At 37.0% G+C, this 26,192-nt stretch overlaps 6 protein-coding genes and 2 non-coding genes across 9 annotated transcripts; 3 read left to right on the top strand and 5 right to left on the bottom strand.

The window, feature by feature from the left end:
• Positions 1–221: 221 nt before the first annotated feature.
• LOC105177240 (NAP1-related protein 2) lies at positions 222–4,948 on the bottom strand. The gene is made up of 10 exons (XM_011100313.3): positions 4,460–4,948; positions 2,630–2,752; positions 2,467–2,517; positions 2,197–2,268; positions 1,931–2,044; positions 1,768–1,829; positions 1,586–1,643; positions 1,365–1,421; positions 1,228–1,284; positions 222–450 (listed from the first exon to the last, which is right to left on the bottom strand). Exons 1-10 carry the CDS (start codon positions 4,580–4,582, stop codon positions 391–393), a joined length of 777 nt encoding a protein of 258 aa, XP_011098615.1. The 5' UTR covers positions 4,583–4,948; the 3' UTR covers positions 222–390.
• Positions 4,949–6,190: 1,242 nt separating this feature from the next.
• Positions 6,191–6,880, bottom strand: LOC105177241 (non-specific lipid-transfer protein AP10). The gene is made up of 2 exons (XM_088885260.1): positions 6,474–6,880; positions 6,191–6,382 (listed from the first exon to the last, which is right to left on the bottom strand). Exons 1-2 carry the CDS (start codon positions 6,806–6,808, stop codon positions 6,373–6,375), a joined length of 345 nt encoding a protein of 114 aa, XP_088741386.1. The 5' UTR covers positions 6,809–6,880; the 3' UTR covers positions 6,191–6,372.
• Positions 6,881–7,301: 421 nt separating this feature from the next.
• On the bottom strand, positions 7,302–7,605 carry LOC148787025 (signal recognition particle RNA). The gene has a single exon (XR_016067637.1).
• A 391-nt stretch (positions 7,606–7,996) lies between these two features.
• DEG8 (Trypsin family protein with PDZ domain-containing protein) lies at positions 7,997–12,381 on the top strand. The gene is made up of 13 exons (XM_011100315.3): positions 7,997–8,414; positions 8,503–8,648; positions 8,813–8,895; positions 9,019–9,117; positions 9,261–9,327; positions 9,409–9,484; positions 9,578–9,644; positions 10,287–10,504; positions 10,595–10,662; positions 10,869–10,948; positions 11,309–11,395; positions 11,500–11,607; positions 11,765–12,381. The coding sequence occupies exons 1-13, from the start codon at positions 8,002–8,004 to the stop codon at positions 11,891–11,893; spliced, it is 1,641 nt and encodes a 546-aa protein (XP_011098617.1). The 5' UTR covers positions 7,997–8,001; the 3' UTR covers positions 11,894–12,381.
• Positions 12,382–14,897: 2,516 nt separating this feature from the next.
• LOC105177243 (uncharacterized) lies at positions 14,898–17,046 on the top strand. The gene is made up of 3 exons (XM_011100316.3): positions 14,898–15,456; positions 15,759–16,075; positions 16,171–17,046. Exons 1-3 carry the CDS (start codon positions 15,273–15,275, stop codon positions 16,864–16,866), a joined length of 1,197 nt encoding a protein of 398 aa, XP_011098618.1. The 5' UTR covers positions 14,898–15,272; the 3' UTR covers positions 16,867–17,046.
• Positions 17,047–17,420: 374 nt separating this feature from the next.
• TRNAL-CAG (transfer RNA leucine (anticodon CAG)) lies at positions 17,421–17,500 on the top strand. The gene has a single exon. It is a non-coding gene; the product is annotated as a tRNA-Leu (tRNA).
• An 804-nt stretch (positions 17,501–18,304) lies between these two features.
• On the bottom strand, positions 18,305–19,679 carry LOC105177244 (large ribosomal subunit protein eL34). The gene is made up of 4 exons (XM_011100318.3): positions 19,520–19,679; positions 19,341–19,420; positions 18,647–18,756; positions 18,305–18,545 (listed from the first exon to the last, which is right to left on the bottom strand). Exons 1-4 carry the CDS (start codon positions 19,596–19,598, stop codon positions 18,452–18,454), a joined length of 363 nt encoding a protein of 120 aa, XP_011098620.1. The 5' UTR covers positions 19,599–19,679; the 3' UTR covers positions 18,305–18,451.
• Positions 19,680–20,517: 838 nt separating this feature from the next.
• LOC105177245 (uncharacterized) lies at positions 20,518–24,464 on the bottom strand. Of its 2 annotated transcripts, none has more exons than XM_088884456.1 (6): positions 24,131–24,464; positions 23,782–24,030; positions 22,411–23,699; positions 21,293–21,706; positions 20,945–21,177; positions 20,518–20,844 (listed from the first exon to the last, which is right to left on the bottom strand). In XM_088884456.1, exons 2-6 carry the CDS (start codon positions 23,889–23,891, stop codon positions 20,584–20,586), a joined length of 2,307 nt encoding a protein of 768 aa, XP_088740582.1. In that variant the 5' UTR covers positions 23,892–24,030; positions 24,131–24,464; the 3' UTR covers positions 20,518–20,583. The 2 variants fall into 2 exon arrangements, with proteins under 2 accessions (XP_088740582.1, XP_011098621.2); XM_011100319.3 differs by having other exon boundaries at positions 24,192–24,464.
• Positions 24,465–26,192: the final 1,728 nt, after the last annotated feature.

The raw sequence follows: 26,192 nt of genomic DNA, 5'->3' as shown, positions 1-26,192 counted from the left end.
TATACTTTCTTGCAATGTGTGGGACTTGGCCAATGGACAAGCCAGCATGTTTTAATTGCCAAATTCTTTGCAGCCCTTCCTAACTCTTGTTTTTTTTTTTTTGAGATTTAGCAGCCGCCCTTCCAAACTTAAAACCCATTATGAGATTTATAAAGTCTGCTCCTAAAGGGATCTAAAGAACTGACAAGGTTTAATGCAACAAAAAGATGCAATTTGTAGACTTAGGTAGAACTTAAAGCATATCATATATGGGAACGGGCTTTTATGACATCTCTGGCAGCTAGCCAGTTGGTCTTTGTCTACTATAAATCAAATGTAGTTCAAAATCTTCTAAGGGGACATCTCAAATGAAAAGTCTGAAAAAGATAGAAGCAGAGGAGCAGACAGAATTCATTCGTCATCATTCCCGCAGCCATCTTCATCACCTTCATCATTGTCATCCTCGTCTCCCTAATTAATGATACAACAGAGTCAGAAACTGGTAACAAAATCATATATTAGCATATAACAGTCACCCTGAAATCATGGAAGCAGCTAAACCGTTGGTAAAGTAGCAAAATTAGAGGAAATGAGAAAATGAAGTTCCAATTGACTATACAATATACGGGCAAAAGGGAGACATTGCTTCATGCTGTCAACCATATGTAAACACCACAAAGTTAGCCCATGTGAGAGCGGAAGCGCTCAGCTTTATTTCAAGTAGCAGTAACACCAAATATTGGGATATAACAATGCAAATTCTGCCATAAGGTAATGGGACCAAGATGGTGCATGGTGCCAATAGTAACATCATAATAAATGATACAGACAGGTGCAATGCAAGCCTATTATAGTTCAGCACTTGAAAATCAGTGTTGCAAACATGTCCAGAAAAGATTGCACACATGCAAGGAGAGGGGAAGGTATGGGCTATTATACAAGAAAACCAAACAGGAAAACCTAGCAAATGAAACACAAAAAATAGCTAACAGATACATAGAGCAGGGGTACAGTGATAAACATTCAAACAGAACATAAATTAGTTTCTCACTAGCGAACACAAAATGTGAACTAACAGAAGACCACAGTAGCAAAACCAGAAGAAAAATCAGTATAAGGAATCAGAAAATTCAAAGTTTTTAAAGATACTGTAATATTTTAGACTAGATATTGGCCAAAGTGAAAACGTAGAGGGAGTCGGAGGTTTCATGCAAAATAACTCTTAGAGGCTGATACAGAATTTAGTACCTCATCACCATCCTCCTCCTCCTCATCATCATCTTCAGTGTAGTCTTCATCATCTTCCTGTAGTCATCAACTTTAAGCTGATTCAAGAGAACAGGCGATGAATTTAATAGACTAGAGGGTGAACAGTAAAACAGTACATTGTTGAGATGTTCAATTGGATTGGGCCATAAGTCTTCCTTGATTAACTCCGCCACCTGTAGTTTTTCAGGGAGAATAAAGCATTGGGTCACTGAAAAAGAGCGGATAACATTTGGGCTTGTTAAATTGAGCAACAGTGTAATTTTTCATCCATGTGCTAAAACAGCATTTAAAGTGTAATAATGCTACAAAGAGTTGCAGGAGTCCAGCGTCTGTTTACCACGTCCTGCTCCACCTCCACTGTACCCTCTGGCGGAAAGCCGAACCAACTAAAGAAGCTGTATTAATGAAGGTAGCATCCAAGCTTTAGTGAGAATTATATACTTCCAGGCTTTGCCTTCAGTGACATTATCCAAATATCTCAAAAATTATGAGCAGTCAAGGCAATGGCAAAAGAAATACCTGCTCAGATTTAGTGGTCGTTTGTTTCCTTTTCTGGGATCGTTACAGGCATCCAAAGGACCCTGTAGAAATCAAAATTATTCAGGAAGTAAATAGAATATGTCAATCGAAGAGGGAGAGAGAGGTGTTTGTATTTACAGAAGAATATAATTATTCCTGTTACCTTGCCCTCCTTCCACCTGATGGTTGTACCAGTTGACCTTAGTGTGCCTTCATCAAAGAACTTAATGGTCTTCGTGAGCTCAGTATTTTCAAAATATGGGTTGGCCTTGAAATTCTGGAATCTCACGCAGAAGAAAAATTATCACTGATCAAATGAGTAGGAATGATACAGCTGAAGTATTAAATAGAAATTGAAGTTCCTTCTTTCTTCTCTGCTCTTCTAACTGGGAAAAACAATTTTTGTCCACAAAGAGTTATAGGACTTACAAATGTGATGCAATAACCCTTTCTGGGGTCTTTAAAGTCCTCGACCTCAAGAGAATCCAAATACTTAAATATCTAGATCAAGCAAAAGAGAAAGTGATGAGCTTATTTATCAATTCCATATATCTCCTCAGATTGGAAAATGACATCCTCACCCAATCACAGAAAGGGTAAGGATATGAAATGATATAAGAAAGTCAGCTCAAGTTTCTAGGGAAGCAGCATTAAATAATCAAATCTGGATTATAAAGTTAACAGATCTTATTGTCAAACCTTTTGATCTTCCTCTGTCAGCAAATCTCCAAGTGTAGGATGATTCATGAACTACAATAAAAGTATATGGCAATAGGGAGAATATCATTGATTCAGCTCAAAGACGAATTATGGAGTAATACCAATTAATGCAGGACTATATAGATAGGCCTTATTCACTCACAGCAGTTAACCAGAAGTCCGGAATAGAACTGATGACCTCATTTCTTTTGGCATAAACGGGCTCTCTCATCTCATTGTATTTCTGCTCAATTTCCAATATCTTCTCGTTGGCTTCTTCGTTAACCTATACAATGGCATTAAAAAAAGAATCATCAGCAACACACCTCATCTTGTTTTCTACTCATTGAGAATTCGTTCACATGATGATGTGTGTCCTTGTATCCTACTCCATAATAGCTATCTGCAAGTAGCATCCAACAAATCAATTTATAATTCCAACTGCAAGAATCACATCTCAGGTAATGGTTATTTACATCAATTGGAAACAATAAATAGTCACAAGGCATAAATGTATTTATGTACAAAGATCTGCATTTCGTGTGGGAGTAATGAATGGTGAAATAGTAAAGGGTACAGCATAAAATAGTCTCCATACGGATAGGATATTTTGGCAATAAAACATATCTTATCTACTTACTCATTCTTAAATGAGTCATGCGCATACTTACCAAGAAAGAGAAGTAAAAAAAATCAATAAAGTGACAAATAAATACCAACCGCGAAGGTGATGACATAAGTTTCAAGTACAAGATCGTGCTTTCATGTGCAGACGCAAAACTGAGCATTTACTTATCCCAGTATTATGACCACCACATCTTTAAAGCCATAATATTGTCTAAAACAGAACAAAGTTAAAAAGGAAAAAGCGATGAGAACTATTATGGCATAACCGACAGGCTACTTCCACGTATACAGATCAGAAAGCATTTGTTAGTTACAATTGTAAACATTGCTTCTGGTTTGCCAAGAGGAACCAGCGATGCAAGTGGCAAACCAAGTGTCCACTTGTCAGACTTTTTTGGCATATTATTGAAAAATCAACTTCAAAACAGCAACCAACTAATTTGTCAAATCATATTAATTTGATTGGCTGCAATAACATGGCGAAACACACACACACTCCCGCGCGCGCGCGCACACACACACATATATGTATACACATGCCTTCGGATGCACGTAAAGACAACTCTTTTCTTAGATTTGATTATCCATTTTTACATCATTTCCGAGTTACATGCTGTATGTTATCCCAAAGTTTTGTGACTCCACAGTATCAAAAAGAAACATACACATAATGAGGCCTAGTTTAGATTTTGTGATATAGTAGAACAAGAAAATATTTATGGATAGATCATCAACCAAATTGAAATTAAAATTGAACAGATAACATTAATCAAAACAACAAATAGTCCAGCATTTTATACTCTATGTATTACATTAAGCAATGAGGCTAGGCATGGACAAAATAGAGCTAAGAAATTGAAAATCAAACAGAGATCAATGAAGGCCATAGCAAAATGTAGTACAATAATTCAGTGAAAAACAACAAAAAATTTAGATACTAATCTTGCTTTAAGTTTCAGTAACAAGATCCTTTGAGAACAGACCCAAAATCCCCTCCCAACCGAAAGAAAGCAGTATAAATTTCCAAAATTTCCTTAAACCAGAAAATAAAAATAAAAAACCAATGCTCGACACAGCATGCAGCTCGACAAGCAAGTAGAACACAAAAGAATCCATCATTTCAAATTAATGCACAACAGTGAAATCAGCCAAGACATATTAGTACACCAGACTAGCAACCAAGAAGAACAGAGCTTTTATAAAGTAAGCGAACAAATGGTTATCACATAAGCACCACTAATCAACCTCAGAACAAAATCAAGAACGTTACATACTCGGAATTAATCCACACGAGAACAGGAGAAACAAATTCAAGTGCAAACGCCAAAACGGTGAAAAGCACAAAAAGGTTATAAAAAGCCACAACCTTCTCAAGCTCCTCTTGCGCTTCCTGAAGCTTTTCGATGGCGAGAAGCATGTCATCACGCTCAAATTGATGATCGTCATCCGCCGCAGCAGTTCTTGATTTCTTCGCCCTGTTAGACACCATTTCTCTGAACCCTAAAGCCCACACTGGAAACCCTAGTATGCGTTTAGCAAGATTGTCGTTTCTCACATACGCACACACATATATATAGCAGTGTGTGTTGTGTGTGCGGAGGTGATTGTGAAAAAGCAGAGTACGTTTTCGAAGGCAAGTGTTGAGGTAGAGTGTTCCTTATGTCAAATGTGCGTCTGGACAGAGTGTCAGTAGTAGTCCTACGTTTCTAGCCAATGGGGGCGCAGGTTTTTATACGATGCGCCGATGTTCTCTGTTTGACGTGGGACCGGTGGCGACACCGTGGAGCGGGTGAAAATATCTGCCAGAGAAAAGTGGGAAATTCCAGCGGAGGCGCGTGAGCGCATTCCTCATTCCTGTCGTTATTTTCCCGGTCCGCGCTAGACCCGGTTTATCACGGTCTTGCTCTTGCCTTTTCTTTCTTTCTTTCTTTTTTTTTTTTTTTGTAAGGCTTTGTTCTTAGCTCCTGATAACAATATATTTGTGTTAATCTGTTAAATCAAAGAGTGTAGAACACCATCAATCAAATATTTTGAAACCTAAACTGGGTTTATTAACAAAAATTAATAATTAGTTTTGGCTCATAATTTATTATTTATTGTTGACATTTAAATTTTTAAAAATAAATCATCCTCAAACGACTGATAATTAAATTTTAAATTAAACTTCATAATAAATTTAAGTTTTACATATTTTAAAGATAGTAAATACACGTTGAATTTGAGTTTTATATATGGATTGATTCAAGATAAAATATAAAATTATTTTTTTATTTTGATTTGATTGATTGGATAATACATTTAATTATATACAATTACGAAATTGATTTGTAAAAGATTTTATAGTATTCAACCCCGACAAAAATGAACTACATATAAAAAACCTAATTCATACCTAAAAAAAAAAGGAACTTGTAAATTATGATGACAACAACATACTACATACACACATCAAATCCATAGCAACTCCAGTTTAAAACAAAATAAAAAAACTCTAAGCCATGATGAAGTGAACCACCATCTTTGTTGGGTACAAATCTTTAAGTTATTCGTACTAAAATTCAATTTAACTCCTATTTTATTCTTACAAGTTCGAAAGAGATCACGTATTTTTATTTAAAAACAAACTTCCAGCACTTGAACAGCAATACGAAAAGAAGAATTAAGGGATTTTTACTTTAAAAGATTATAATATATATATTTTGATTTAAATTTATTAAAACAAAGTTATTTAATTGTATGAACTATTGTAACAAATAATCATATGTTAATCTGACACTAGTATAAAAATTAGATAAATGTAGACATCCATAGTGACATAAAGCACTAGTTTAAGGTATTGAATCGCAGAATGACATAAATTTGGAGCCAGAATGACAACTTAGCGCCAGAATCCATTAACGATTTGGAGCAAAGATGAATTCATTGTTTTTCTTACTAACTTCTTTTTACGGTCCCAATTATAAGGTAATTAAAGTTGAAAAAAATATTTATTTATGATATACATTGTACATTATGCTTGCTTTGATTTAGGTCCACCCAAACTTAATTTGAGTTAAAATTCTCATTAGGATTATTGATCCAACCTTATAAACAGTAATTTAAAAAGAAATTAATTTTATTCCAAATAACAAAGCCCTTGATGAACACCAAAGACTGGATCACAACTGATGAAGAAAGCTCCCAACCACACTGCTACATATAATACAAAACCATATACACAACACTGCAACCCAAGCTTTCTCTCAATCTATTTATTCCTTAATCAAACACTAATCTCATCTAAGAAACCCTGCACCAAATACAAAGACAAAAGGATTAATATACGTAATTCTTAAAGTAATTGTTAATGAACATGAGAACATTGTGAAAAATCCACCTACTTGCTGCAGTCAATATCGGGAGTAACGGTCATTCCGATGGAAACACCACATTTTCCGGGGAGGTTGGACGCGGCGTCGGAGCGAACATTGAAGCTGGAGGCGGCGGACTTCATGCAGTAGCACGCCGTTTGCCTGTCCTGCTGAGATTGGAGACTTCCCGCCAGGCTCCTCACACCACCGCAGCACGAGGAGGATGGTTCGCCACCTCCGGTGAGGTAAGCCAGACACGGCGCCAGGGAGCCCTGCACGTCGCCACATGATATGGCCTCCCCTGGCGTTGCCGCCAGTGAAACCACCGCCAGAACCACCACAAAAATCAAAGCCACTCCCTTCATCTTAATTCTTAAATGTATATATTAATGCTTGATTAGTAATTTGAAGTGTTGTGATTTTGAGTATAGGATGTGCAGGGAATTTATAGATGAGAAGGTGAGATCAATTGGAAAGAATTGACATCAGGGGTGGTTGAAGAATTTGGCTTATACAACTTAATTTGCAATGTCATTTATTTAGTTGAGTGGGTGGGAAGGAGGTAATTTGCAGACATATGAAAGGGAGACCAGCTGATTTAGCTAGCAGTTGGAGAATTGAATTATAAATGGACAATCGACCGATAAAAATTTAGGAAGAGGATTTGAAGTAGGACTCTTGTTTGATCTTTGTATTGAATACTACACCAACTCATACATATCACTTCTTTCAAAATCCTTTTACCTATGCTTCATGGACATGCAACCTAGATTATAAAAAGAAAGCACTGGCCTGTTGTTACATGGACCCCAGGGCCCAGGCTGTTATTCTGAAAAATGCACAAAAGGGCCCAACGGAAAAAGTGATTGTCCATTTGGGCTAGCCCATCTGACTTTAATGAGCCACGGAAGCACCGGCCCGTTATCCTCCCACTGCAAGGAGCTAGTGGTTTTCGCTGCTCTGTGAAACCAGCCTGACGCAATACCCACCATTGTAAGAACCACATGGCCCAGGCCTTCACTTGGACCACATGGCCCAACTCTCCGCTTGGAATGGGCAGGCCAGCAAAGAGCATCCTGTGGCTCAGTTAGCTAGGCAAGTACAAAGTCCAACCACTTAAATGCCCCCACTTGGGTTACAAGCCTGCGTTGCCAGGCTCAGCGAACAAAAGGTATCTATGTGGTTGTGTATACAGTGTATATATTTGTATTGTAATAACAATGTGGGAATGTTTTTGATTATCTCATCGACTCTCTGCTAATGAGGGAGTAAAATGGAGTCCTCTCTTTGCCTATCTAAATTTGAAAACACAGCACTATTAGTCTTGATGAAAGATTAGAAATGATTATCATATGGTTTTTGGATTAACATTGTAAATTGTTTTGCATTCTCGCAGCCAAATCTCTTTAGGCTCACTCAGGAATAAGAAGATGGTAATATATATATTATTTTTCTTATTTTGATAGAAAAGAATAGGGAGGTTTTTGTCCACAAAGCAGTACAAATTGCTGATATCTGAGAACATAAATATGGAGACAGAAAAAAAATTATTAACTTGATGAAGTTTGCATATTTGCAATTGAGACATGAGAGGAAAGACTTGCTTCGTCGTGATTTAATTCTTTCCATTCCCCTCCAATTGCTACTAAAGTCGCTATCGATGCAACACGACTCTATCTATACACTGATACGGTACCTCTCAGCTCCCGTGTTTGGCTTTTTGCTCTGCAGCCACTCATCTCCGGACCAACTCCATTTCCGACTATCCAACTGTTTTTTCTGTTCATTCTTTCTTTCGAGTATAGGAGAGACAATGCAAGCAATAGTGGCTTGCAGTAGCTCTGCAATTCCGCCACTCAAATCCCCCAAGCCCATAACTACTTTTATCTCCGGTCAAAATCTCCCGTTTCTCGGCCGCCGCAAGCTCTGCTGCGATGTCGTTTCTCGTATTCCCATTCCTTCCACTCGTTGGTAAAGAGCTCTTACGCTCATCCGCTTACATATTAGTTCAATGGCTCAACTTTTTGTGGTTTCTCCAAAATCTGTGCCGTTTTTGCAGGGGTGACGATAAAGAGGATATGGGTGGCGATTTCCTGCAAAAAATTATGCAGAAAAATTTCGGTTTGACTACGCGTCGATCCTTTTTTGCCCGTATGTTAATGTCCGCGTGTTACTTTTATCTCCTTCCTTCAAGGTACTTTCCAGGTTCGCACGTTTCCGGCTGTCTTTGACTTTCATCTTTACAGCCCTACATACAATGTTTCAAGATCTAATTTACTTTTAAGTTATACAACTTGGGAATCTTTGATGTTGGTCATTTCAGTGGAGAATGAGGCAGTAAAGTATTAATGTGGTTGTTGATATTACAGCATACGCATTAGGAGACCCGTCGGTGACAGTTGAACAAGTCACTCCTCAAGTTTTGCCCCCTGGGGCACTTTTCCCATCCGAGGTCATTTCTCTTTGCAAATTATGTTATGTCCATTCTTTTCCTAATTTCTTGTCTTTCTAATTAGTTATTTGTAAATTTTCATACTTTCCGTGGCAGGTGACTTGATATGTGTCTACTTGGCAGGAAAGAATTGTTAAACTCTTTGAGAAGAATACTTATTCTGTTGTCAACATATTTGATGTAACTTTGCGGCCTCAACTTAATATTACTGGTGCCGTTGAGGTAATACATTGTGTTTTCTCTGTTATGCTTAAACGTTTTTTGCTTCCTTCAATTGTTGCTTGCTAAGCTCCACCCTTCACCACAACTATGCTAAGTGAATAATTTCTTATCAACTAAAAGAGAAAATGGTTATAAATGTGTAGGTTCCTGAAGGGAATGGTTCAGGAGTTGTCTGGGATGAACAGGGTCACATTGTGACAAATTATCATGGTATACATATTTGTTGGAAGTAAAAATAATGCACAGTATAGATCTTGATTTATTGGATTAACTCTCTTTGTGTATGACCAGTAATCGGCAATTCCTTGTCAAGAAATCCAAGCACTGGCCAAATTGTTGCTCGAGTTAATATTCTAGCTTCTGAAGGGTAAGAGTCAGAATTTTCTTTTCTCCCTATTGAAGTTAATGTTATTTCCTAAAATGTTTACTGGTGATTTTCTCCCTTTTCCATTTTGTGAAGGGTACAAAAGAACTTTGAGGGCAAGTTAATTGGTGCAGATCGTGCAAAGGATCTTGCTGTGTTGAAGGTGAATGAACTATCTTAGTTCGCTCAATTTGCGTTTGGAGTCTTTCTGGACTGCCCACCCAACTTTGGATGTCTACTTAATAATGCATGGAATTTAAGCTGTATCATACCTCATTTTTTATTAAATTTTTTATTTGACTAGTTTTCTCATTTTAACTTTCATTGTGATCTGAAGGACTATTTCCAACCTTCTAAACTGATTTGTCAAAATTATGTAAAACATCTTGCCAAACTCTTGTTCATATGAAGGCTCTGCCATCCCTTTTCATTATGTTGGTTTTGTTCTGTTTATGTAAGAGATTGGACTGGCAACATTTACTGGAGAAATTAGGACAATCATGCAAAGACTAGAAACACACTTGTCTCTAGTTTTATTGGACTTGGAGTTGTTTATAACTTATGGATCTCATAAGAGAAATTCTGAAATCCTGCTCTTGTTGCACTGAGAACTAAAATTTAGGCCAAGAAAGCGTCTTCTTTGTTGATCTTGCAAAGTCAAGGATCTATGGTATGGATGTACTAACAGATATCAATTTCTGATGTTGAAACTTCATTGGAAGTGAACCTTTTAGAGGAGGTTTCAATAAAAATTGATGTGAGATGCGCATATCAAGCGTTGCCTTATTGATGTTTTCCTTACCAGGTTGAAGCCCCTAAGGAACTGTTGAGGCCAATTAAGGTCGGTCCATCATCTTCTTTGAAAGTGGGCCAGCAGTGCTTAGCAATTGGAAATCCATTTGGTTTTGACCACACGCTCACTGTCGGGGTCATTAGTGGTCTGAACAGGGATATAAACAGTCGAACTGGAGTTACAATAGGTGGAGGGATTCAAACTGATGCTGCAATCAATCCTGGAAACAGGTTTGACTTTCAAAATTAGATATGTCCTGATGCTGAGCCTCAAAGGCTTTTCCCTTAATTATCAATACGTTATTTTCCGTGATGTTGCAGTGGAGGTCCTTTATTGGATTCAAAAGGAAACTTAATTGGGATTAACACTGCTATATTTACTCAGACAGGTGAGCTTTGGCTCTTTATATATTGCAGTTTGCATGTCTGAATTATCTAAATGGGAGGGGACAATTTATACGAATTACTTCTGATAATAACCAATTGAGAGAACAAACTTGTTCGGTTCTTCTCAATTGGATGTTGATGCATTTATTCTCCTGCAATTCCCTGCATCTGACCCTTGTAAAATCATTTTTTCCCTGGGACACAACAGGGACATCAGCTGGTGTAGGGTTCGCGATCCCTTCATCTACTGTGGTAAAGATAGTGCCTCAGCTGATCCAGTTTGGCAAGGTATGAGTTTGCTTTTATGCTGTTCCTTAGTTTTGTTCTGACATTATATCTCAAAATCTTATAATCTTTTCTTTTTCCTTTTCTGGTCTTAAATGTTTTCTCTGTGAGGTAAAGAACTTGGAGTTCTTGTAGAACAGATTTTATCTAGTGATCATGTTAATCAAGTAGTAAGAATTTTATATGGTTGGGCTTTTACCTTGCAAAAAAAGTCAAATTTGTTAAAAGGAGTGAAGTATTGTTAACCCATTAAACTGTGGTTAACAGTCCATATATGGGTGGGTGGGTTGGGGGAAGGACCTCAATAATGTTTCTCTGGATTCATGATTTTGCTGGACACATAAGGCTATCCTTGTTTTCCAGGTTGTTCGAGCTGGTTTAAATCTTGAAATAGCTCCAGATCTTATTGCAAATCAACTCAATGTTCGAAATGGAGCTTTAATCCTGCAGGTGCTCTCTGGTCCTCAATATGCGGATGGCTATACTGGTGCTGCTAGTATTATGATTTTGACTAATGGAACATCGCTGATGTTATGGCTTCTGCAATGCTATAGGTTCCAGGAGACAGTTTGGCAGCTAAGGCTGGGCTTCTACCAACTACAAGGGGTTTTGCTGGTAATATTGTACTGGGTGATATAATCTTGGCAGTGGATGACAAACCTGTAAGCACTCTCTTGTAAATGAAGTTTTCGTGCCAGATGGTCAAATTACTAATTAGGCCATAAATATGGCAGTACCATATGTGGTCTAAGTGTAGTCGAGTTAGGGTTCTTAATCACAAATCTTATGCTGATGTATGTGGTCATAATTTGGTTACAGGCAAGGAACAGAGAAGAACTGTACAAAATATTTGACGAGTACAACGTAGGGGACAAAGTACTTCTGAAGATCCAGAGGGGCAATGCAAACTTGGAGGTGCCCATTGTCTTGGAGGAAAAGAAAGGATGAAATAGTTGGTCTTGAATTTTCTTCAAGATAGCCAGCCATTTTTGTGTGACTCTTAAATTTTTGCTCGAAATTACTGTGCAAAATTTACGAGATGGATGAAGATGGAAGTAATAGAGGAAGACAACATATATTCTGGATTTTCACTAGAAGTTGTAGCTGAAATGGTGGAGATCATCATGTACAAAGAGAATCTGTAAGGCAAAACTCCTCCTCTTCTGGGCTTAAACTGTTTTGCTTTAGGGTTGAATGTGGACAGAAAGAATCTAAAATAGAAAAACATTTAGAAGTGATCATATTTGTTTACAAGATGTGTGGGATGAATGTGAGACGTAAGGAGTTAAACCAACCATCAATTTGATGTCTAAGAAAAGGACTACCGTATTGGAGTACTAGGCGTGTGAAAGTTCCTCATCATCTATATTCAAATTGTATAAATTTTCAGGTATTTGTATATTTGGGAAGGAAGTTAACATGATGCTCAACGACAATTCTGGGGCTTTCTTCATATGAAAAGAAGTTGATGTTCATATTAAATGTCAAAATAACGGGACTAATGTTTATCAATTAAAGACTTGCATTCAGACATAAGATAAAAACAGGAAACTGCGCTCAAGATTTTAGGTTTAGAGTATTTAAAATACAATCGAAAGCAACGAAAACCATTTCAATTCGAGTGACGGTTTAGCATTTGTCAGGTTCGAGGTCCAATGGAAAAAAATAAAAAAAAAAAAAAATTCTCTTAATAAATGACATATCTCAATCTCAAAATGGTATTTGGAGTATTTAATTTATAGAACTAAATATTCATATTTGTACAGGTCTGCTTATTATAACTTTAGCCTTATAGGTAACGAATGATAGATTGAGACGTTTTTGGGTGATCAAGTGTGATTCAATCTCAATAAAACGTGCAAGGATCTCAACTCTTGTTTGGATATTCTGAATCTTGGGAGGGCATTACAGTCCTTAAAAAGACACCTTCTTGTTAGACCCCTTACGACAATTAACCATTCACTCACTCACACCCATATATATTATGTTTAATAATTAATAATTAAAACAAGGAACATTGAGATGCACCGTTATTACTTAAAGATGAAGTATATGGAGTTTGATATACTATATATATATATATATATATATGTCCCTATTGGAGGCCAAAAAAGTAGTATTATTGTGATTGCATAAATCTAACTCTGATGTGGAAATAAAAGAAACATATATGTTTCCAGGATCCCCTCAGCTGGTAAGAATGATTGAATCGTTAATATTGTTAATTACGCCCTGAATTCAATAATTTGCGATTAAGTCAATCAACTAATCAGGTGAGCATAAAAACAAACCAATGAATAAGCCCCATCATGTCTCATCTCTAACATGCATGGATACATATATATAATCTAATTAATTGTCAATTTAAGGTTTAGATTTTGTGATGGTCGTAATTAGCTCCTTGTTTCATCCCAACCCACATCATCAGACACCATACAAAATTCATTATTGATGAAAGATAGGCGAACGGAGTGTGACAGCAGCATGCAGAGCATCAGTGTTCATGAACTATTATTTGAACAATTATCTCAAACATAAAATTCACACTTAACCTCATCATTAAATTCTAATTGTCTCATATATATATGAGACAATGTTAATTAATTGCACAGAATTGAATGCATTGTATGTGTAGATGTGGAGAGAGTGAAAATCAAAATACATGATGCATTATTAATTGCATGCACTTACGTACGTAAGCCAAAATATATAAAGTTGAAGGGGTTCATCCAGAAATTAACTATACTACACTACACAACACTGAAATAGATAATTAGGGGATATGTATGTAACTTTGGTTGTAAGAATTTGACCAATTCCAGAGAAGAGGTTAATTAGGTTATACGCATGAATTGGGAAGGCCAATTAGCTTAGGCAACACACAAAAAGGGTTTATTCCAACGAGGACCAAAATTTTTAGGGAATTTCAACTTTGCCCCTCATCATCATCTTGGAGTTAATTTCACTCATTAACTCTGTGTTGCTCTTCAACCAGACACACACGCTTCAACTCATCTACTCATAATTAAGTAATCTCTCTCTCTCTCTCTCTCTCTCTCTCTCTCTCTCTATATATATATATATATTATTTTCTTGAATAATTAATTGTTATTTGTATGACATAGGATTCCAGTTTTAGTCAAGAAGCAGTCAACTCTAGTTGTTCACCTGCTTCTTTCTTCAAGTTTGTTGAGCTAAATCCTGCACCATGCTTTTCCCATTATAGCAAATATTGATACTACTTAAAACTGTTTGCCTACCTTTGCTTGCACAATAATTACTTTTTTACAATTACCATTCTTACCTAATTACAATTCCAGGGCAATAATTAATGAGGTTTTGAGAAGAAAAATGTAATCGTCTCCCTAAATTATCTTTTTATTTCAAATATTATTACATCTTCTGTTCCATTTAATATATGCACATTAGGTGTGTACAAAAGCTTTTTGTAATTCCTCGAGTTTGCAATTTGATAGGTTAAACCTGAAATCATGGACGATTATTTTCAGGTATTTGTTAATACTACATAGTTTCTTTTCAAGGAAAGTTGGTAATGGTAGCTAACAGGACAAAGATCTAAGACAAAAAGTTAATGACAAAATATCTTGCAATGAAAATATGAAGTTGAAAGCAGCAGACCAAAAAGATAATTTGTGATGAGCATGTTGAGTGGAAGTGTGTAAGGGTGTCCAAGTATCCATGCAAGAGTCAAAGTCTACATGCATCATTAAGTGTAGTTTAAGGAATCTCCAATTGAGTTGAAGAAATCCACACTGACACCTCACGTGTTCATATCTTGGCAGGAATAGAAGCTGGAATGGAATAGAAACGTAGTTTGTAGATCCAATAACCAATATATAATTAATATATTCGTAAGGGCCTCATAAATGTTTTGCATTTGAGTGCATGGATAACAAAATATTGTTCAAACACTACTCTATAAACTAATGGGTGCATGAGAAGGTTGCTTTGTCTTCTAGTCTTGATTGCAGTAAGATATAAGGAGAAGTATCCAATCTAAGAGTTATGGGAACTGTAAAAAACATATCCCCATACAGATCACATACATCAATCTTGTAGTCTCATAGAGATCACAAATTTGGACTTAAACCAAATCCCTATGGTGGTGGTGGTGGTGGTGTACTAGTAACTAGCATATTACAAGTCCATGGCCTTGACTTGGGTTCTATGCTTGCTGTTTTTAAGGGAGAGGAGCTTTGCTTCAAACTTCAACCCTTCACTAACTCTTAAGTCCTCGTCATCATCGTGATTTTCGCAGAAACGGATTACGGTCATCCATAAACGTCGCCCAGATCTTTAGGAAGCAATGGATGAAAAGCATGATTCCGACAAGAGCAGTGATGATTTCATGTTGCCGGGCTTCCGGTTTCATCCCACAGATGAAGAGCTTGTGGAGTTTTACCTCAAGCGAAAGCTGCAGCAGAGGGCTCTTCCTATTGAGCTGATTAAGCAAGTGGACATTTACAAATATGATCCATGGGACCTTCCAAGTAAGAAACTATTATCTGTCTGTTCCATGCATAATATATCTTGGACATAATTCATATCATTCTTGATTTTTGCTCCTATCCTCATGAAGAAGAAGTCATTATACCTAACAGTGCTGAAATATTTCTGTCTCATTCATCTACCTCATTTTTATACTTGAATATTTACCTGTTGCAATACTTATCATTATACTCTTGTCAGTTTTCAATTATCTAATATGGTCATGGTAGACTTGATATGCTTAGCAAACAGTCTTTCATGTGTGTGACACTCAATTTCTGCCATTTTGCTTGATTTCAAACAGAGCTAGCTTCTACTGGAGAGAAAGAATGGTACTTCTACTGTCCAAGGGATCGTAAATACAGGAACAGCACGCGACCAAACCGTGTGACAGGATCTGGATTCTGGAAAGCCACAGGAACCGATAGGCCTATATACTCTTCAGATGGAACTAAATGCATTGGTTTGAAGAAGTCCCTGGTTTTCTATAGAGGCAGAGCTGCCAAAGGCATGAAAACAGACTGGATGATGCATGAATTTCGACTTCCTTCCACGACAGATGGTGCTCCACCACCACCGCCTCCGCCCAAAAAATTCTTGGACAAGAACCTTCCGCCAACTGTATGTCTATTATCGCTTTGATGAATTACTGCATACAGTAAAATTATTCTATATTTAACTAATGGCCATGCATTTTTCTCTATTGCAAAAAACAGGATTCCTGGGCTATTTGCAGGATTTTCAAGAAGAATAATTCCACGGCACAAAGGGCTCTTTCTCACTCTTGGGCAGCTTCATTGTCGGAAACAGCATCTCCTGATACTAATTTCACATACAACTACAGCGGACATCCCACTCAGTTCAACTCAGAGAACATCTCATCAACCACTGAAAACGAGTTTCAACCGGTCAATTTCGCTGATCTTAACATCCCATCATTCAAAACTATCACTGGCAAACCAGCTATCTTTCCATCTCCCAACGGAGACTACTTCCCTGGAAACCTCATTTTCTCATCTTCTGAGGAAGTTTCAGGCACAAGCAACAAGAGTACAGTTGATCTAACTTCCATGCTTTTCAATCTATCCCCTGCATTAGGCAGTGAAGCCTGCAAGACATCTGAGTCCATCGACTTTGAAGGGTCAAAACAGCAGTTCAACGGCTACTCAGTCAACTCCTCACAAGTGATGCAAGCAAGCATAAATCCGGAAGATGAGCAAGAAGGCTTTAGAAAGAACCAAAGCATAACAAATACGCATAACCAGTGGGGAAATCTTCGTACGATGGGGTTTCCGTTCAGCTTGCCATCATCTGTACCAGATTCATGGAAGCCTACTCTGCCGTGGGATTCACCCCCCTGTCCTAGTGAAATATCATCAACTAATTACTCTACAAACAAGTGTTATACATAGCTGATCATAGTTCATGTTGTCAAGATGTAATGGTCTCCTTTCTTGCTCTGCTTAGCAAGCAGAGCTTGTATAAAATCTATTTTTGCATTCACTGTCAGTGTACAGCTCTCCACTAGTGTGATATTGGCCTAAGAATATGACAAGTAAATTGTATTATTTATCTTAGTTTGCTTATTATCATATTGGTATCACTAAATCGTTTTTGTATGAATATTGGACTCCTTCTAACTCTATAGCCTAGCAATAACGAAAAGCATCAGTCCTTTCAGGGAAAATTCAAGAAAGTAGATTATAAACTGCACTTTAAAAAAACTACCTGAGCATGAACGAGTTCATGTCAAAATTAGAACATCGTGAAGTTGAATAGAGGCTTGTTCCAAATTCTTTCCATGTATGTAACATATATATTGAGGTTTCTATTTTGAAGATCATATACGCAATTGTATCAAACAGCAAAAGATTCGAGAGTTACAGACACTAATTGTTAAGAAGCATGCAGCAGTCTGGTGCGTTGAGGAAAGACAAAGGAGGTCTTGTAGGAAGACGTACATCAAGTCAAGATGGCCGAGCGGTCTAAGGCGCCAGTTTCAGGTACTGGTCCGAAAGGGCGTGGGTTCAAATCCCACTCTTGACATCAAGATTTTTGGATTTTTCCTTGCAAACTCCCGTTTGGTTCTGTGCCTACAACCTTGGTATATTTATCTCAGCTCGCCTCTACATTGCTTCCTGTTTAGTTCTCATCGACGTTCTTCATCTTAATATATTTTTCGTAGACCAACTTGCTGAAGATTTTTTCTCTCAAGCCGCTCAAACTCAAAGGAATAGCTTTATATGCTCTAACTAACAAGCAAAAGCGCAAAACCAAGTGCACCTGGTTCTAAACCGATACGGTGCCATTCTCCATCTTACAGAGAAATGTTTGTTCCTGAGACTTCTTCCACGATCCATGACCAATTGAATTAAATTATCCAATATGCATATGATGTATGGTATTAATTTGTCCTCTTGTTAATTTTCGTAAAAGAGGAACCACAGCTTGTTCTTCATGCGCTCAAAATAAAGACTCTTTTTGTTTCCCGCACACAAGCAGCAACGCAGCATGTCCCAAGTTACTCAGAAAAAACCCACCCTTCTCCAAATATCTAAGTAACCACATGATTAAAAAATATCCCATTGTGTTGAAATCTTAAGCAGAAATTCAATACTTAAACAAACCAATATATGCAGAAAGTGTCAAATTGACACCGACCTCAGATAAAGACCACCTCACCCAGGCACCCCCGGCTCACAAGGCAGGCACCACAAGAGTACAAACAAAGAAATTCTAATTATTGATTTTATGCAGAATATATAAATCGTAATGCAGTACTGAACCAGTTTTATAGCAGCATCACACGGGCTTGCTTCAGATTGAGTCGATAGATGAACATATTCTAAATTGATCAAACAGCTAGACAAATTCATTCAAAACTAGAGGTATCTGAACAAAAATTTTCCACATCAGTTTCATAATCTTCATCATCATCGTTAAAAAATTCCACAAAAATAATATAGTAGGAAACTTTGCTACTGCACTGCCTCGTGTTTAGCTCTTAGAAGCTTGTTTTTCTTTTGCCTTCTGAATCTTCAAAACCTTCTTCACAATCTTTTGCTCTTCCACCAAGAAAGCTCGAATTATCCTAACACAAAAGAGAAAAATATATTTATTCATTCATCAATACAGAGCCAAAAAGAAGAGATGAAAGGTACAGAAGTATGATCTAAGCAAGAAACAACTAACCTCTCCCTCACAGCACTTCCAGATAATACACCGCCATAAGCTCGGTTCACAGTCCTGCGATTTCTGGGTAATCTAGATCTCTTGTATTCAGCAGGTCTCAAATGAGGAATCTGAAATAGGTAACAGAAATTCATAATATTATCTGTCCCTCATGATCTTCCTCTGATTATATAAACAAAGAACTTCCTAAATCGTCCGAGTAACTTCCATCTAAAATTATGTGCAATCTACAAGAGTTTCATATGGAAATGAAGCCATCAAAAGAAAGAATAGCATCCACAAATGATTTAAAGCATAAACATTTACGATTAACAACCAAGGCAATAGTTTCTGTTAACTTCAGAAGCATGAGCCAAATATTTCAAAACCACAAAGACTAAGACCTAATACATCCAAGCATAAAACTATAGAATCCTGGAGAAAGGGAAGTGGAATTATAAGCTTGGCCCTGCATTTCCTCAATTTATGGATCAGACATCACGCCTATACATCCTTCTTAAGACAACATTCCCATGTTGGAAAAAAACAAAGCCAAAATATATACAGAAAAAACTAAATAAAAATAATTACGACTAATTATACTTTATCCGTTGTCTACTACACAATTAAATATTGCATCTATCCCCAATAACCTTAATGTTAATCACGAGAATCACTGGAAACAGAAAGATGAATCGAGAGATGAGCAAAATACCCCTTGAATTCTCTTGCCAGTGACGGGGCATTTGGGTCCGCTTGCCCTCTTCTTAGTGCTCTGGTACACCAACTTCCCTCCTAATTTATTACAGAACAGAAAACGGGAACGTGAAGACCAAAATTTGAGAAAAGAACCCAAGCAAAATCATGAAAAGCAGTCTCGTGAAGAATGATTGCCTGGGGTTTTGACAACTCTGTGCTGATTGGATTTGGTGGCATAGCTGTGGCGCTTCCGGTAAGTGAGTCTCTGCACCATTGTCGCGCGCCACCCCAAATCTTTTTCCACTCCTTGATAAGATGGATGCTAGAATTTCTTAAGCGGTAAGAGCAGAACTTTATAGCAGTCAAAACCCTAGACAGATCACGGCTCTTTCTTATTCCTTTTTTTTTTTTTTAAAAAAAAAAAAAAAAAAACCAACTACAGATGGAGGAGCTTTTAGTCCCAGTCTTTCAATATTAAAACGCACAAAATAGTTACAATAGGGAGAACTACCTTCCTAGAATTTTTAGTAAAACCATAAACAAAGAGTACTACTCTCTTCCCTTACAATAAAGACCCGAACAGGTGTCGTAGAAAAATTATGGCGAGTCAAAAAAAATTTTGTTGTCCCACCACATCGTGGATCGCACAGCACCTGCAAATAAATTTTATTTTGCGCGAATGGCGAAGCTCTATTGATTCGTACTACTACTTCCATCTAAACTCGCGTAAGTTAAAAGTTCCCACAAAATAAGTGCCAGGTGCTAAAATAACACTAACGCCTTAAAGAGTGATCTTAGTCATGCTATGTACACACATTAATTCCTTTTTTTAATTTTTTTGAGTTCCAACCTTTTCTTCTTACTATTATGCTTGTTGGAATTACGTATATATGCTACGTTTTAATTTCTGAAAAAATAATAATGGGTTTCAAACGTCAAACTCTGTGTTTGAATCAGACCAGAGAAAAGTTAAATTACTGCCAATATGCCATATGGGGATGCAGAAACACAACTACTCTTTGCTAAACAAAAAGAAATGTCCACAAGCCCATGGGATCATAATCATACATGAATAACTCTTAGTATACCTATTCGAATTGAATGATCCACTTTTACCCAATTAAGGTTTAGGTAAGACGCATCTCTATTAAGAGTAGATAAATAACAGGTCACCATAACTTTCTACTAAAAACTTTTCCAAAATCAGTAGGATTCCATGTAAGATGAGCTAAGGGTAAGAAACATTAGTATTACAAAAGTTAACAAGGGAAGAGCAAGAAAGACGGCTCTACGTATATCTTCCTATTCACAAAACTAATCCTGCTTAGCTTGTTATGACACCATATCAGCTGCTCTCTTGTTATTTTCGACATGTTCAAAACCCTACACACTAACTTCATATCTACTTGCGAGAAAAAGTAAAGCACTTGATCCGAATCTGAATCCTCCTCCCTACAGCGTCGGAACTTCCTCAAGATGCAATTTTCGCTCCTCAAAACATCCTTCAACTTCCTCTCCTTCTGCATTCAAATACAAAACATTAAACTTCACTCACTTTAACAAGTTATTCCATCACTTTATTTTATGATGAGTTCGTGAAATTGAATTCCAAGAACCAACCTTTTGAACAACTTTCTTGACCTCTTCCAGTAACTTGAGGTCTTCAGAATTGGTAAGCTCGGGCAATTTCTTGTGGCCGTTGAGTGATGCCATGGTGCAATCCCTGTCAGCCCAAACGAATCGCCAAAATATCCGTATTGATTCTTCCACAATCTCCACTAGCATGTCACTTGTTATTACATACTCATCTCTGTCCTTTTTCCTGCCCATCCTTTTGTCTTTCAACTTGTCCTCTGCCATGTATATAGCCAATATTAAGTACATTTCTACATGGTATTCTTAAAATTATATATATATTAAGCAACGTCATGGAAACACGAGAAGAGAATAGGTTGTATTAATTCTTACCTCTTATGACAGGAACTTGAAGAAGATTGCGAAGAAGACACCGGCTTTTGACATAATTTTGCACTCTTGGCCCTTGAAATGGTTCGTCTTCTATGAATCTCTGGATCAGCACTTGAAACTGTTGAAACTCGCCAGCAACCTCATTGTACCGACGGGCTCCCCTAGGATCCGAATCCCACAAGTCTAAGGCTTTTTCATACTGCCAGTGCAAGAACTCCCAGGAAAGGCACATATGTCCAACGTACACCACTTCAAGATCGCCCTGCAATTCCTTGATAAACTTCTTCATTGGGTCAGTGCCATGGATTTTGTGTTTGAACAGCCAAAGATTTTGGGACACAATGGATTTGAGTGTCGGGGCTGATTGCTTTTGCTTTGACATAGACTGGAGCGGATCCTTTAGCTGCAAAAAACCTGCATTCACTACAATTGCATGAGAGGTTGTCTCAAAGAGAAACATTGCCCCTGGAAAGCTCTATTGTTTTCATAATAACCCGTAATTACAACAAATTTCAGGGATTAGAGGTGCAATTAGCCATTAGGAAGGACCGGTAAAAAGTCCTATCTGAAAGCTCTTCATGGAAATGGCTCCTTTGACTTTTTAACGGAGGACATGTTGAAACACGAAAACAGTATGACTTGCAATAAATTTTGTTAGGTTTCCGGATCCATTGTATTTATTATAGTATAATATTCGAGAAAATTCAGACAGGACGATGACCACTAAAGGATTTGAACATTAAAACAAAACGATACGATATTTTATTGACTATTAATGCTTCATTCATTTATTAACAAACCCCACCTCAGTATGCTGTGTCATCCACTCATCCTACTAATGCCTTATACCGAACCAGGTCTCATGTTTTTCCTGCTTCTGGACAACCCAACAAACTAGATCTCCTGGGTCCTTTCTTCTAACACCAAAAAAGTATCAGTACACCTACTTGTGTCCATTTCGTTCAAAAACAAAACTTCTTAGTACACCTTCTAATCAAATAAGAATGTAAAAGCAAGACTTCACTAACAACCATGATCATCATTGTAACAAAACGGGCAAACCAAATAATAATAATGAGGAGAATTAAACAAATGAAGTGATGGAATGATGGACTAACCCATGGCATACATCTTCTGGTAGTTGACGATATCAAACTTGCGCATTCTCTCCCTATAGCTCTTGTAGAATTTGTGAAGCTCGCCTATACAATCTTCGCGCTGGAATTCATCGATTTTCCATGGCTTCAAGTCGTCCATTATCTTAGGAGACTCTGATTCTTCTAAAATGGTGGGCAGGCCGGTGGCTCTGACCTTTCTCAGCTCCATTTTCAACTGTTCAATCAATTCTTGATGTTCCCACAATGACTCCAATTCGTTTGCATCCCCAGATTCCGACATTGACGAGTCCTTTGATCCTGGATTTTCAGAGTTATCGCCGCCATTCACACCCTCATCGTCTTTGCTGACAAATTCAGCATCATGTCCCTTGTTTAAATCCTCCTTAAAATCTTCCTCGCGCAAAAATTTTGAGTTCAGTCCATTTGGATTCTGTAAATTATGCTCTTCTAATTTATTGAGCTCTTCCAGTATATCACTGTCTTCCTCGTCAAAATCCTCTGATAAGTCCTGATTTTCTTCGAAGGCCGAAAGTTCACTCTCCGATTCCATTTTCTCATTCTCACTATAGATATCAAATTCTCCTGCAAAATCTCCGTCTGACAAGAATCCATCGCTGTGCGAATCCACTAAACGGCTCATAACGGAACGTAAATGCTCAAAACTAGTGGACTCAGAATCAGAATCAGTAATCACAGAATTTTTTTCAGGGAAAAACTGAGATTCGTCAAGAAACTCTTTATTCCCCTGAAGCCCTTCATCATGCTGAACTGTCTGTGCCTCCTCTTCGGGCTCTTCCTTAAGTTTCATTGCCTCACCTTTCTCAATTTCCTCTTCATCAAATACCAAAATTCCTTTTCCTTTTTCACGGATGCCTCCCGTCTCAGCATAGACTTCCTCCAACTTTCTATCAGAAAGACCCTCTTCATTTACACAAGAGTCGCCAATTCCATCAGTAGCATTTATTTCTTTCACAGGAAAAGTGTCCAGTTCATCAATAAAGGCGCTACTAAAACTTTTCCGGGATGTGAACTCATATTTGCTGGTACTTGCACAAGGGACCACTTCAGAGTTAAATATATTACCTTTTACTCTCTGGATTTGGCAAAATTCTTCATAGGTCGGAAATCTGAATTCTAGAAAAACCTCGGGTTTCTCTTCTTCCTTGACATCAAAATCCCTAAATTCAGTAGCATCGTTCTCAGCTTTATGCTCCGGCGATAACCCTTCTGGCACTGCTTCGAGAAGTTTTATCTTCCGATCATTCTTGTTTAAGGCGTCTCTTTGCAGCCTGCGTGCAAACAGAACCCGGTTCACAACAATAAAACATGTATAGCTCGCCCTGGATAAAAAAGAAAAGAGAGTGTCGAAACCTGAAAATGAAGATGGAGATGAAACTGAAGAGCGGGCGCAGATATATCGAGACAGCATGAATCAAATAAAGCAGTTTTTGGCAGAGAAAGCGAGTAGTAGAACCGGCCATGTTCAAGACGGCTCAACAGAAACGCGTTTTGAGAGAACCATGAAGGCTGCTGTATGTAATATTCAGTTGGAAGCAAAGAAACAAGGGGAACACATTTATGGCTGCTTTGAATATTTCAAACAGGGAATGGACCTCGTACCTGTAAAAAAAACACCAAAGAAGACGGAGTTGGCGTCAAAAATAACAAACACCATCAAGATTTGGGAGAAATCTTGGGTGAGAAGAAGTTGAAATCCGACCTAATTGGAGAATATGAGGGGAGATGAGATTTGAAAGAAAGAATTGAGGGAAGACAGTTACCCGCCAGCGACTTGGCCTTAGAGCCTAGGAATCCTCTCCAATCTCATCTCTTACATGAAATGAAACATGCATGAAAATCATAACCCACAAGGACAAAATCCTAAGTCTTCTATGGCAGAGTTTATCAGACTTATCGCTTCAGAGGTCGGTTCGTGCTGGTCATTTGTGTGTGTGTGTGTGTGAGAAAGACAGGGGACACAGAGAGAGCGATGAAATTGGAAACTTTGGTATTTGACAATCAGAATTTTTGGACACACTATACACTCTACAGTAGGAGAAAATCGAAGAGTAGGGCCAATATCTCTCTATTTTAACACTGACCCTCTCTTGGTGTTTAATTTTTCTATTTCTCAAATTAAAACAGTAAGTCTAAGTAATTAAACAATATATTAATTTAATTAGTATATAAATATAATTAAAAATTACAAATTACTATAAACTTACTTAAAAATAAAACAAATACATGCACGTATATAGTGGAACTTGTATTTATTGGCTCGAACTAAATTATATTTCTTTATTTCTATCTCTATATTTAAAAAATAAATCAATAAAAAGAGAGAAGAAGAGAGACGACATTATAGAAGGAGTAAATTTTCAAACAAAAATTCAATTATTAATAATTTATAAAAACCTGGAAACTTAAGGTGGACATCTAGAAGATTTGAGTTTGAATTTATTTAAATTGATAATAAATATATAGGAGGCGGTAGAGTGGTAGGCAAAGACCCGTCCCCTACAACCTCTACAAGTGGTGGAGGGCTGCCTGTCTCAAACTCCATTGGCCAAACCCAATTTATGTTCATTATTATTATTATTGTGTTCCGCCATTCAATTGCTCATAATTATGATCCAATTTACTAAAATCTGTTGCCGCCTATTTATGAGGCCGCAGCGTAATTGAACAGGTGTTGATTTACATTTATATTTCATTTTCTCTCACCCTAATAATTCAATGCAATTTTATTCTGATTAATTAATCACCAGGGGATTGCCCTAAACTTATTCTATATTTATATCCGCGGGCTATGTCTTGCCTTATTCCAATCTAATTTTATCCTGATTTACACCCAAACAATAATGTATTATTTTCTTTTCCTTTCTGCATGTTTCTATATACCCAAAAAAAAAAATGATAATCAATTCATTATGTCAATCGGCAATTCGATATTTATTAAAAATCAAGTTCATCAAAACAAAAAATGAGTTTTATATAAATAAGATAAATAATCATACATTTGACAGTGGTATAGTTATAATTCAACATTTTTTAGGGCTATAAAACCCAAATCTCAACCTCGAGTATTAAGAACAAGACTTGGTCAATAATGGTTATAGTTGGTGATCGAAATATGATTGTGTTCTTGTATTCTAATATTTATTTAATTATTTTTATTCCTAATTCTCGACTTTATTTTATTTTGTTTAGTTAGTACTTAAGTTGAAATTCAAGGGATTCTTGTTTTATTTATTTATTTATTGTTTTGCAGATGGGGCCGTCAAAACCTGTTATATTATACGGGTGCACGAAAATAAAACTACCAGTCAAGTAAATAAATTTAAAAAAGAAAATAGAATAATACATTTCTCATCAATCACATATTGGAAATTTAGGTAGGTAGGAAAAGGAATTTCAAAAGAAGATGATGTCAGTTGTGAAATTTCCATCACTATAGTGCGCAGTGAAACCCACTTCTTCAACTTATAATTTATTTATATAAAATAATCATATTTACATATACCCCTAAAAAATATCAATAATATTATAAAAATCACTTCTAATTATATTTTTTTGATTGCCAGTAGCTAACTTATATAATTAAGTAAAAAAAATATAAATAAATCTGAAATTAAAAAATATAAATGTAATGATCCCTCCAAGGTTGTCAATTTTTGGAACAATGTTAAAAATGGGAAAAGAATAAATAAAGGAGGGTTGAGGCAAGTCCTGAGTCCTCCCAAATGCACAATGTCGTTTTTCGACCAAGTCGTGGTCATTGT

The sequence above is a fragment of the Sesamum indicum genome, linkage group LG9 (genome assembly GCF_026168435.1).
Source record: "Sesamum indicum cultivar Baizhima isolate 11 linkage group LG9, ASM2616843v1, whole genome shotgun sequence".
NCBI lineage: Eukaryota > Viridiplantae > Streptophyta > Magnoliopsida > Lamiales > Pedaliaceae > Sesamum > Sesamum indicum.
Note: the sequence above shows the minus strand (reverse complement) of the source record. Positions and strands in the feature narration are given on the sequence as shown.

Coding starts and splice junctions, on each gene's coding strand:
- LOC105177244 (XM_011100318.3), bottom strand. CDS start 19,598: ATGGTGCAGAGACTCACTTACCGGAAGCGCCACAGCTATGCCACCAAA. Junction 19,421..19,519: donor CAGAGTTGTCAAAACCCCAG/GCAATCATTCTT, acceptor GTAATAAATTAG/GAGGGAAGTTGGTGTACCAG. Junction 18,546..18,646: donor GGAAGTGCTGTGAGGGAGAG/GTTAGTTGTTTC, acceptor CTTTTGTGTTAG/GATAATTCGAGCTTTCTTGG.
- DEG8 (XM_011100315.3), top strand. CDS start 8,002: ATGAAGTTTGCATATTTGCAATTGAGACATGAGAGGAAAGACTTGCTT. Junction 8,896..9,018: donor GGGCACTTTTCCCATCCGAG/GTCATTTCTCTT, acceptor TCTACTTGGCAG/GAAAGAATTGTTAAACTCTT. Junction 9,485..9,577: donor AATATTCTAGCTTCTGAAGG/GTAAGAGTCAGA, acceptor CATTTTGTGAAG/GGTACAAAAGAACTTTGAGG.
- LOC105177243 (XM_011100316.3), top strand. CDS start 15,273: ATGGATGAAAAGCATGATTCCGACAAGAGCAGTGATGATTTCATGTTG. Junction 15,457..15,758: donor TGATCCATGGGACCTTCCAA/GTAAGAAACTAT, acceptor GATTTCAAACAG/AGCTAGCTTCTACTGGAGAG. Junction 16,076..16,170: donor ACAAGAACCTTCCGCCAACT/GTATGTCTATTA, acceptor TGCAAAAAACAG/GATTCCTGGGCTATTTGCAG.
- LOC105177241 (XM_088885260.1), bottom strand. CDS start 6,808: ATGAAGGGAGTGGCTTTGATTTTTGTGGTGGTTCTGGCGGTGGTTTCA.
- LOC105177245 (XM_088884456.1), bottom strand. CDS start 23,891: ATGGCCGGTTCTACTACTCGCTTTCTCTGCCAAAAACTGCTTTATTTG. Junction 23,700..23,781: donor ATCTCCATCTTCATTTTCAG/GTTTCGACACTC, acceptor GTTTGCACGCAG/GCTGCAAAGAGACGCCTTAA. Junction 21,178..21,292: donor TCAAGTTCCTGTCATAAGAG/GTAAGAATTAAT, acceptor TATACATGGCAG/AGGACAAGTTGAAAGACAAA.
- LOC105177240 (XM_011100313.3), bottom strand. CDS start 4,582: ATGGTGTCTAACAGGGCGAAGAAATCAAGAACTGCTGCGGCGGATGAC. Junction 2,753..4,459: donor CGCAAGAGGAGCTTGAGAAG/GTTGTGGCTTTT, acceptor GCCATTGTATAG/GTTAACGAAGAAGCCAACGA. Junction 451..1,227: donor AGGAGGAGGATGGTGATGAG/GTACTAAATTCT, acceptor ATCATTAATTAG/GGAGACGAGGATGACAATGA.